At 29.3% G+C, this 12,107-nt stretch overlaps 1 protein-coding gene and 1 pseudogene across 2 annotated transcripts in view; one reads left to right on the top strand and one right to left on the bottom strand.

The window, feature by feature from the left end:
- The window catches only part of LOC107437479 (uncharacterized), a 37,257-nt gene extending 34,814 nt beyond the window's left edge, over window positions 1-2,443 (top strand). Inside the window, exons 27-28 of one of the 2 annotated variants that reach the window (XM_071187128.2) lie at window positions 522-658; window positions 1,955-2,443. In XM_071187128.2, the coding sequence (XP_071043229.2) occupies window positions 522-644 (123 nt within the window). In that variant the 3' untranslated portion in view covers window positions 645-658; window positions 1,955-2,443. The remainder of the gene's footprint in view (window positions 1-521; window positions 659-1,954) is intronic. The other variant, XM_087152166.1, reaches the window with a different exon arrangement.
- Window positions 2,444-6,967: 4,524 nt separating this feature from the next.
- On the bottom strand, window positions 6,968-8,965 carry LOC147804255 (SCAN domain-containing protein 3 pseudogene; annotated as a pseudogene).
- Between the last annotated feature and the right edge of the window lie 3,142 nt (window positions 8,966-12,107).

The following is a 12,107-nucleotide window of genomic DNA, read 5'->3' as shown; positions in this document are numbered from 1 at the left end:
TATTAAAATACTGGTCTGAAAATAACAATTCCAATTATAATAAGCTCTTGTCAAAATAGGCAAACTACTTAAAAGTGGGATGTTAATGATTTGAATTGACTGATTAAAATTAGAAGCTTGAATCACATTTTTTATCATTTGATGGTTAATGCTGGATTTCAGCTGCTATGAATTCTGTAAAAAAGTTCGTTGTTTTTCTGGATCTTTACTAAAGCAAATAACAGATCACATAATTTTTCTCATAATAATATTACACTTTCCTGAACAAACACTGTTTATTTTATTTAGCAATTTTTATGTGTCTTTAAGACATAATAAGTTTGTACTGTTGATTATTAAATCAAATCACACAGTAAAAAAAATTTTTGATAGATGATAAAATGCATTGTTAGTATGACAAATTTTCACTGTCAAAAAGCAATTTTTTTTTAGTTACTTCAAATTTATTTTTGTGGTATTTAACTGTATAGTTTTTCACTGTGCTTTTTGCTTCTAATACTTATTTAAATATTTCTTTTTAGCATCATTGTAGGAACTGTGGAAACATTTTTTGTAATGAATGTTCTGCTAAAAGTGCCACTGTTGCATCGTCCAAAAAACCTGTCCGAGTGTGTGATGTCTGTTTTGTAGAAGTTACTAAGTGATAAAAATTTTCCATGTGAGAGCTTTCATTTTTTTTTAGTTTATATTAAGCTTTAAATTTATTATTATTGAGTTACATGTGTAAAATCCTTCATAATACAATTGAAGAATTTTAGGAGTGTCAACTGCTTTCCTTTCTGCAAGCGTTTTAAGAAATTGGTGACAAATTAGTTCGTAATACTTGTAGAATAAAGAAAATTATGCCCGCTGTTTAAAAGAAGTGCCACCTCGAGATAATTACAACAAAGTTACACTTCATGCAATACTTTAAAATTTTGATATGTAGTGTCAGAAAAATTGCTCAAAATGAAAAATACTAAGCTTAAAATGACTTAAATTTCGTTTTTGCCAGGCAGATTAAGTTGGCATCTCTGTAATTTTCTAATATTGACGACAAAAAAAAAATTCTGCCAGTGTTTAAAAACAATAAAAATGCTGTGATAATGTAATATGAATGTAGGAAAAGGTTTTAGTTATCCGTGTTGTTTTTCTTCATCATAAAATTTAGTAGACTATGTTTTATCAGTTTTGTTTTATTGACTGAATACTTTAACCTCGGAGATCTTTATCGTTTTCCTAAAATATGATTCTTTGGCTAGCAAGTTCTCAAACCTAACAATTGAGTCAACATTTGTGGACTGTTTTAGTCTGGAACTTAAATTATTGTTCTATTAAAGACTGAGCTTTCTGCTCAATCACAAGTTTTTGTCCATCAGCTGAACTGTAGTGCCCATTTCTTACATGACTCGGGATATTGCTCTAGTGCTGCTGTCATTGTGACAGGTCTTTAAAATTTGGGAAATGGCCTATGATGCCTCACATATTTCTTTATTCAGGAACTTTCAGAGAAAAAAACATACTTTAAAAATCTGGCAAAAGTTTACGCAAATAACGATAATTTATATGCTGTATTTTTAACATTTTCTTTGTTGCAACCACAACAACAAAAAATTATAGTAATAATTGAAAATTTGTTCAAAATTTTAATATTTCTTACTGTAACCTGTAAAACTTTGTCAGTTTACTAAAATATGATTTTGGCTCCTCGACAAATCTCTTAACCAAGCAGTAAAGAAAACAATTATTGCCTTTATTTTTTTATTCATATCTTTTTTTAGAAAAATCACATTTTAACAATTTGTGTAAATTTGACATGATTTGTGATATGCACTTTTTATTTTTCCCTTTTTGTGTTTTATATAAACTTTTCTTTAAAAACAAAGGCAAGTTCTTGAAAATTATTTTATTTCATTTAACAATTAAGTTGTGTTCAGTTTTATGTATTTTGACATCTGATATTTTTTTTTTTCAGTTAGTATGCTACAGAAAGTTTTTATGTGTGGATGCTGAAGAGATTACACAATGTGGGTTGTTTCCAATATTGTTTCAAAAAGAATTGTATATTCAAGTTCATAAGAAAAATTATTTAGATGTATGCAGTTCATAGAATTATTCAATTATGAAGTTTTTATCTCACTCCAAAATATTACAAAACCCATTATATGTTCATTCAAAAACATAAAATTTTCCTAGCTGTAATTTTTAAAGAAAAAGCTTCTTTTTTTTTTTTTTTTTTTTTACTGATATAAAGAACAAATAATAGACTTGCCTTACCAAAGTTTATGTGCTTCCCCCCTCCTATTTTTATTTCAGTTATTTATTCATTTTAAGCATTTGGCTTTAAAAGCAGTATATCAGTTTAATCTATGTTAAATTGTTCTTTAATAAAACAATTTTATCCCTTTTTGAAAAAATGATTACCAAAATCAGATATTTTACTGTTTTTATATCGAAAACTAAAGTAAAGGAAAATACTTAAAGAAAAAGAATATTTGAATTGCGAAATCAGAGACATACTGTTTTTTGCTAGCATCAGATACATAATAATAAGCTAAAACAGTTTAATAGAAGGTATTTTTAATCACTAACTTTTTTTAGATTGCTCTTCCTTTTTTTTATATGTATTTATTTAAATACATAAATAAGAGATGTCTTTTTTATCTCTTACAAAATATTTGAAAAGCTATTGAACTGATTTTGAAACCAGAAGCCACAATTTGTTTATTATATTCTTGACAATTATAACCAAGCATGCTTGATGTCAAATAAGTGTAAGGATCTGTATTAAACTCTCTTACATTAACATTTCTGAACTAATTTTTCAGTCAATCAAATAAAGTTTAAAAATCTCATTTTTACTACTTTATCTATGTATAAGTTATGAGCTCATGCAATTATTAAAATATGAAATTGTACTCCGTGTGTTTTTATAAAGCATACAAATAAATTATTGTATAAGCAATTGGTTCAAACATTATAGCCTTTTAAAAAAACTATTTCATATAACCATCATAATTTACAAGATGTCCTAAAATGTGACAAAGAATTAATGGCATATAACATTGTATGACATTAAATAGTTAATTTGAAATGTTCAATAATTACTTCATATTCTATTGAAGATAAGGTGTAATTACACATTTACTAACTTTTATGAATTGCTAACATTTATTAATTTATTTCAGTTTTTAGTTTATCTTTAAATATTAATAATGATATTTACTGTTCTACATCAATATTTTTAACTACTCACTCTTTTGAATTGTTTAAACAATCCAAAAGAGTCAGTAGTTAGAAACATTGATGTAGAACAGTAAATATCATTATAAAAAGTAATAAAAATTACTTTAGATAAGATTTTCTGTTTTTTTTTTTTTTTTTTTTTTTTTTTTTTTTTTTTTTTGTTTGAGATTAGTTCATTATTTTAAAAATCTAAATTTATAGTCAGATATTCAATAAAATGTAGATTTGAATAGCTAATAGAAATAGTTAATTAAGGTTTATGTTACATTTAAGTTACACTGTTTTATAAACTTAGGATAATTAAAATATCCATTTGTGTTTGACTTCTTTATCTCTTTTTACCATATGGTATACACTTTTGTTTTTATACTTTTGTTCTGCTTTTTGTTATTGTTTTATGTAACAATTTTATAACTACTTACTGTTTTTATGCAAAATGTTTACCACTCCTGCTTTGGGGAACATGCTTGCCAGTATTTTTGTTTAGTTTCACACTGTTAAGTTTGGCAGCTGTTAAAATACACTTATTTTAACCTCCTATTTTTCTTGAAAATGTTTTTTTATTATTTTTTTTGCCATTAAAAATATGTTTTATTACTTTTAATACATCAATAGTCTTTTAAATAAACTATTAAATTGCTGTGAAATTACATATTGTTTTGTGTAAGTCAGGTTTATTTTATTTTTGTAAATGTTTGTAAGAATAATATAGATTAAAGCAGCTTAGTGTTTATGTATCGTAACTTATAGTACTTTTGAAGTATATTATTTTTCATAAAATATTTTATAACTGTTTGGCTCTTAGAACACTCTATCTAGTCAGAGATAACCATTCCAGTTTGACTATTGTATTATACTTGCAGTTTGTTTTTCTTGCAAATAACAAAAAGGGTTTTAATTTGCTTAGTACTTTTCTTGTAATATTAAAAAAATATTTATAAGTTTTTTTTATAATATGTGCTAAATTTTTTCACTGAGTAAAATTTTATAATAAAAAATAGATTCAATTACGAAAGAAAATACCGAAAATTTGATTTTAAAATATTGAATTTTTAAAAAAAAAACATATATTACTAAATTTTAACTTGTATATTATGCATCTTTAACATGAAACTTTCTGCTAATATTTTTAAATATTTGTAAAAGAACGTCTACTTCATATTTATTTATTTCTTTTACTGTAATAAATCAAAAAAAATTCATAAATTTACTTAGTCATTTTCTATAATTTTATTGAAAAATAATTTTTAGCCTACAGTTTTAAAAAGCATATTTATTGCCGATTCATGACAGTTTTTTCATTATATTGTGAATTATGAAGTTCTTTCTTATGTCTTTGGTTGTATAAAGCTAAAAACTTGTTTCGTATGTTTTTCATTGAGAGTCTTTCAACATTTTTAGAATAAATATTGAATTTATCATTATAGATCTTTAAGCCCTATAATGGGATGCCACATTTTTCAAATCATTCAAGTGAGTGTTGATGATCAAAAATATCACAATTTCCACTTAGAAAAAAATAGTTCCCACATATTGTGTGTTGTAATTTAGTGAAAACATACAAGGTACTTATCTGGGAACAATGCTAAGGAACAATTGAGTGTAAAAAATGTCTCCTTCCAGAAAAGTGTGGTTCCTCAGTGTATTGCCTAAACTCTTCAAAATATTTGTGACTAACTAATACCTTACAAAATTTTTATCAGCTATTATTCTCTTATTTACTGTGTGTAGCATTTTTTCATGTTTTATTATGGTGCTCTTTTTTTATATTTTTCATTGAAAAAACTTTTATGATTGTTGCGTTTTGTAAATTTTTATGGAAGATGTGTAAAGTAAGCAATGTTTATTATTTAAACTATGAAGTAATAACTTTTCCACTTTTGAACATTATTGTAAATAAAATAAAATTTATAATACAACCTTTATTGTTTCCATAGTGTTCTTATTTCTTAAAAAAAAATTTGTAAAGAAAAAAATGTGCATTAAGCTTCACAGTTGAGGAATATATTGTAAAAAATTAAAAAGATGTCATGTTTAAAACATGCAATTTTCCATGCTTTGAAACATGTTAAATCTAAATCTATATTTTTATTATTCTATAAATCAAAAATCTAATATTTTTTAACATGTTGAGTAGGTAAGCATTTGAGTTTTTCTCCCTCTAACTGTTTATATCAAACTAAATTTTGAGTTCAAATTTTCTGCTCCCTTACCTGATTAAGCAGTTATACCCAATGCTAATCTATGACGAAAGAGTTCTCGGCATGAAATAAATGCGGAAAATTCAACAGATGCTGCAAATAAGTATTATATCCAAAATAGATCTTCAAACTGCACGCTCCCTAAACATTTTTTTTTTTTATGTAGAACTCAAAACTTCCTTCAAATTTGCTTAAAAATCTAATATTTTGTGAATTACTGATGTGCAATTATTAAAATCCAATTTTGTATTATTGATGCGTAATTGAGCTTCCCTTTTTTCCTCTTTTAATTTTGTTTTTTCAATTATAGATAGTCAATGATAACTGTAAAAAATGGAAGATGCATTGCAATATTGTTCATTTTTTTTTATTAATTTTGTTTATAATAATATAAATTTTTAATGTAAACTTTGTTGTTTAGAGGTGTTAGTTTTTTCTATTTGGGAATTTTATAGCAAACTTAAAAGTGCTTTGACATTTAAATTAACATGCGCCAAAAACAAATTCGCAGATACGCTTATTAAAATGGTTGTCTGCAATTCAATGAAAGACGTTTAGTATTCTATTCCTGAAATAAATCAGAACACGTCAATTTTATTTTTGTGTTATTTATCGACGTCTACAGTACGCCGTTGTTGATTTTAAGACCAAACCAACTTAAAGTGCGTGGCACATTTTTTCTTGAAAAAATAGTTAAAGATATAATTTCAAAAAATGAAGTTAACCAATGCTTGCAATGAGAGACTCTTGTTTCTAAATCTGTTGAAAATTGAGGTGATATCATTAAAAAAAGTGGAATTAGATAATCAATTATCCTTGTAATTAATTTTTTTATTAGCTTTATGTTGCACTGTACTGTTTGTGGGCAATTTTAAGGTAAAATTAAGTTATGGAAAATAAGTATAAATAACCACATGCACGTGAAAGATATGCCATGCACGTCAAGATGCTTTAGTCACAAAATCGCCAATGACCTGCTGTACTCAACAGGCAGTTGTTATAAAATTAAGACGTCCTCATTTCTATAAGGCATTGAAGACTGGCAGTAAATGGCAGTCAACTGTTTTGATAAACCTGTGGATTTCTACTCACCCCAAGTCCATATATAAAAAAAAGGCAGCGTAAGAGGAATTCCTTTTGATTTTAATAGTATGTTGCCACAAAGGCAAATAAGGAAGCATGATGGATTTGTGATCAATAAAATAGTTGGCTAGATTTCTGAAATTAGTGGAAGTACTTATAATGGAATAATTTGTTGATTGAAGTAGTTGGAGGAAGACGGTATTGGTTTTCGAATTCTATGAAGTTAGGAAGCAGATACTTTAGCCCAGTGTTCCCCAACCTTTTTATCACCGCGGACCTGTTAACGTTTGATAATTTTACCATGGCCCACTGAGGGGGGGGAGCATTGATTGTTTATATTTTAGATTATTTTGATTTTATAATTTTAATTTAATTTTATTTAAACATACCTTTAAAATAAAATACAGTTACACCAAAAAATAAAGTGATTTAACATTTTAACTTACTTGAACGTTACATCAATGAGAACCCTGAGCTTGTTTCTTTGCAATAAGACGGCTCCATCTGGGGGTAATCGGAGACAATGACACCCGAAGTGTGTTGCTTATCTCCAGTTTATTCCGTTGCTTTGTTTTGGTTGCTGTTACTGCAGAAAATCCCGCTTCACACAGATAGGTTGTCGGAAATGGCAATAGGGATTTAAGTGCTGTGGTGGCAATCTCGGGGTATTCTGCCAAGACTTTAATCCATAACACCGGCAGAGTTGTTGTTTCGAACGTAGTTTTAAGACCGCCGTCATTTGCAATCTCTAACAGTTGATCTTCTTCTTGCATTGACAAGCTAGATTCACCCGATTTGTTGGCAAATGGGTCGCGGATCCATTCCTTGCCAGTTCGTGGGTCTTTTGTGGTTGGGAAGTAGCGCTCGAACTCTTTTAAAAGCAAAGACAACTGATCGTGAACCAACTGGGAGAATGAATCTTCAGGCTCTGTCTCGCCTAAAATACCCGTTAATGTCTGAAACATGTCGAAAATGCCTCTGTTCACGCGTCGTCCCCATAACTCCAGTTTGGCTTTAAAGGCAGCTACTTTGTCAGACAACTTGAAAGCAGTTGTCATTTTCCCCTGAAAGCACAGATTGAGTTCATTCAGCAGGTTGAATATGTCACACAGGTAAGCCAGTTTGGTGACCCATACCTTGTCACTGAAATGTGCTGCCAGCGGGGACTTCTTTTCTAAGAGAAATCTTTGCAATGGCTCTCGCAATTCAAATACTCTCAGTAGCGATTTTCCTCTGGATAACCATCTTATTTCTGTGTATAACAGAAGGCACCTGTACTCTGCGTCCATCTCCTCACAAAGCTGCTCAAATAGGTGCGAGTTAAGGGTGTGTGCTTTGATGTAGTTAATAACTTTAACGACATCAATCGATACGCTGTTAAATTCTGGTGACATTTTTCGGCTTGCTAGCACTTCCCTGTGAATAAGACAATGTGTAGCTTCACTCTCAGGTGCAACTTCCTTAATCCGAGCAGTTAAACCAGATAGACGTCCGATCATAGCAGCAGCTCCATCTGTGCATATGCCTACACAAAAGGACCATTTTAGTTGTCTTGATATATAACCATCCAGTGACTTGAACAGTTCTGCTCCTGTGGTGTTGGTTGGCAAAGATAGTGCACATAACAAATCCTCATGCACATCTTCCTGATATAGATATCGCACATAAACAAGTAGTATTGCCTTGCTGTCAATACCTGTTGATTCGTCAACCTGGAGTGCGTACCACGGTGATGCATTAATCCTCTCCAACAATTGCTTCTCAATGTCTTCGGCTATTTCCTCAATGCGCCTAGTCACAGTGCTAGCCGACAAAGGCACATGTGCTATCTTTTCCACAGCAGCTTCTCCTAGTATTTCACGGCAAATGTCTTTAGGGGCGGGCAAGATTAATTCTTCACCAATATTGAATGGCTTTTTTGCTTTAGCAATGCGGTTAGCCACCAAATATGATGCTCTTAGTGCACTCTCCTTTATTGATGTGGTGGCCATCATAAATTTTTTCTGTCCGTGTTCCCGTTTTTTTCTTTCAAAATACTCCAGGGACTTGTCTTTTAATCCAGGGTGCTTGGCGTTCAAGTGGCGAAGCAGTTTTGAAGGTTTCATTGCGTCATTAGAGAGTTGATAGCCGCAAACTATGCAGAGCGGTTTTGGTTTGTGTGAATCGCCTGTCCCGACAAAACCATACTTCAAGTAGGACTCATGGTATTGTCTGTTAAAAGTTGCATGTTTCTTTGATGTTGAAGGCTCTTCGGTCTCTTCACTGAGCCTTTTCTTTTTTCCAAGGAAACTTTCTAAGGACGTCTGTTTTGTATTCAGTTTTGCTAACTTGTGAGTTAAATTTGTGCAGACACAATACACGCGTACACCAAGCACTGTTAAACCTGAGAAAGTACTGGTGAACAGAGAGAGGAGTGATAGACACTTTCTTTTTACAAAAAACAAACAAAACCGCATACAGCACACAAAACAGTAGAGAGGAATTATGGTCACGTGGTCTTTGGGCGACTAAATGGCAGACGAGCCAGCTTCTCTTTTATAGCCTTACTATACACTCTCGCTGTGTGAGGCGTCAGAATCGAGAGAGAAGACGAAGTTCTTTATTAGTTCCAATGCAAATGTCGCGTCGCGCTTTCGTTTTTTATTTATGATATTTACAGTTACGATGATTGTTTTTTGTTATTAAAACTAATTGAATGAGAAAATAGTTGTAGAAGATTTCTTTTTTTTTTACTTTTTAAAACATTAAAAAATTTATGTTATTACCTTCGGGGGCATCTTTTTTTTAAATAAATAAAATTTTAATGGAACACAGATATTTTTAATTTGGGGTATAAACCTAGGAATTTAAATTCAGTTTCAATGAAATTGGCGGCCCGGTACCATTTGATCCACGGACCGGTACCGGTCCGCGGACCGGGGGTTGGGGACCACTGCTTTAGCCGATGGACATCCGCACATGGCGTTTTAAGAATAAGGGGACAATAATGTCTTTGCAGGGGGACACCCAGTTAGTACTCGTGGACCCTTGAGAATCTTAGTTTTTATAAATTATATAAAATTAAAATAAGCAACATTGTATTATATATTTTGTAAAACAAATATATTCTGTTATAAGTGTGCATTTAATTGTCCTTTCTACAAATAGTGATTGAATATCATGCAAACACAAATAATTTGAATAGTTTATCACCGGGAAAACTTAAAAAGTCAACAGAATCTATTTTTCTACTTCACAATGAAACTTTTAGGTACTCAACTTGAATTTCTTGTTCAAATTTGCGCCTGTTGTTATTATACGCATCTGGAAAAAATTAAAAAGTGGTAGTAATGTTAATACAATTTTTTTTTTTTTTATATACCAGTTTTTAATTTTTTCGCAGTACGTACGTACCCTGCCCTGTCTTTTCTTACTTCTTTTGTTCTCATTTTCAAAAGCATCAGGAAATCCGAGGAACCCCTTTGACAAGTAATCAAAAGAATACAGCCATTTAATTTTTTGGGCACAACTTTGATCGCTGTTGTCATTTTGAGAGGTTCAAACAATTCGGTCTATTCGAATAAAAGTTTTTTTTTTTTTCGGTTCTAAACGTCCATAAGGCACAAATATTTTGTTAATACTAATTTATCTTTAGGATAATGTAAGCATTATAAACCAGAGAGCTTAATACCAAATACCTAATATACATTAAAACTTTTAAAAAGAGAAAGGAAAAATGCGTTTTCTTTTTTTCGCTAAAGAAAAAAAAAATTATTAAATATCTCAGTTAGTGATGTTGTTTTAATGTAAGTGTTATACGTCAATTAGTTTATGTAAGTACAGTATTAAGAAAACAGATTAGTATTTAGCGAAAAAAAAATTATTTCCTGTCTCATGACTCTAAGCACATGATTTTAGTGTAGAGCTGAGTTGACTGGTTTAAATCAAGGTGATTCAAACCAAACGATTTTTTTTTTCTTATAAAAAACCTTTTTAGTAATAATTTTTATCTATTTTTTTAATTTAGAAATAAATTCTAGAACAACTTAGAGCTTAATTGCTGAAGTGAATTTGCTGACTTTAAACAAACATAAAAATGTAATATTAAAATGTTTCCATATTACTGCGTTCATGAAAAAATATCTGAGCGAAATAAATTAATGTGCGCAACTTTTAAGTTTAGTTATAATGTATCTAAAAATGCTTGCCCACCTCCAACTGTGTTTAGTATTTAAAATTAGTTAAAGTGATAATTGAAAGAGTTTAAAATTACGCAGCGTTATGAAACAGGAACTTTTATACTGTGTCTGATATGCATTGAAAGATATTTTAATAACTGCTAAGTTCAATGAAATAATTCATAGCTTTTTTTTTTTTTTTTGATTTGTAATACCTTTGTTGTTGTTTTTAAAATTCAATTATTTTATTTAGCTTCCATGGTTTTTAAAATTATTTTATTATTTGAGGATTGTAAGAGGTTAGCATCTTAATTTTTTTTTAATTATTCAGTTTAAAAAATGCTTTATTTTGTGCGCATTGAGTTTCTGGGGTAATCAATATGTGTTTAAGTTTGTTAAAATTATTCCATAGCTTAAAAGTGCTTTATTTTATAAATCTGTAGTTTTTTAAAGAGAATAACGTATTATAAAGGCCCAAAACATTTCTGTGCCCAGGGACCCTGCAAAGACTTCCCTGTGAGGGGTTAAACTTGTAAGAAGGAAACGATGTCTGTTTTCTGTGTTGATATCAGAAATGAATAAAAAATATCTTTCATCAACATTTTTCGTATAATATTGCTCATTTAAACAGTAGAAAAATGTAATTTCTCCATTTCCATGAAGCTTTATTTATTTATTTTTTTAATACTAATAATTACAAAATTCATAATGATTAATATTTAATGCTTCGACGCCTTCTTTTTAAATAATTTTTTTAACTAGAATAAAACTTTTTCAGAAACTTAAATTGTTGCAAAAAAAAAAAAGTAAAAGTATAATGCATTTTTGAATGTATAATGAGCAAAATAATAATAAAATGCAAATTACGCTGAAGCCACTAAATTATTTTCCGATTTTTTCGTAATAAAATGCATACATTAAATACCTTATACAAATTAGACGCAAACGTGCTCCCTCAAAAAAAATAATAAACATACCTTTTAACTAATTCGGATTTTGGTCTAATTATTATGTCATAGTTTGAGATAAATTGAAAGAAAAGTTCAACAGCAAAAAAATTAAAAAACTACTTAACAAAGCAATAAATTTTGTTAAACTGTGATTTGTCGATAAATTAGAAGCAAAAAAATGACGGGAATAAAATTAAAAAATTTTATATTAAATAATTAATCAGAAAATAATAAATTTGCTGTTACTAAAAATAAAACATGAATGTAATTTCAAAATGTAAATTTTTTCGATTATATTTATTTGAGAGAAACAGCATCCACTCTAAAGGAAAAAATTTATACAAAGAAAAGAGGTCAGTTTGATGTTAATGATTAAGAAAGCGTAGAGAATGTTTTTTGGAATGTACTAGTTTGAACATTAGTCCAGTTTCTTGCTATATTTTATAAAAGTAATCGATAAATCTTGATCACATAAAAGGTAAAACACCCTA

Source organism: Parasteatoda tepidariorum, chromosome 9 (genome assembly GCF_982258835.1).
Source record: "Parasteatoda tepidariorum strain Cologne lab strain chromosome 9, Ptep-v5.0, whole genome shotgun sequence".
Taxonomy (NCBI): Eukaryota; Metazoa; Arthropoda; class Arachnida; order Araneae; family Theridiidae; genus Parasteatoda; species Parasteatoda tepidariorum.
The sequence above is the reverse complement of the archived record's forward strand: the minus strand, read 5'-3'. Positions and strand labels throughout refer to the sequence as shown.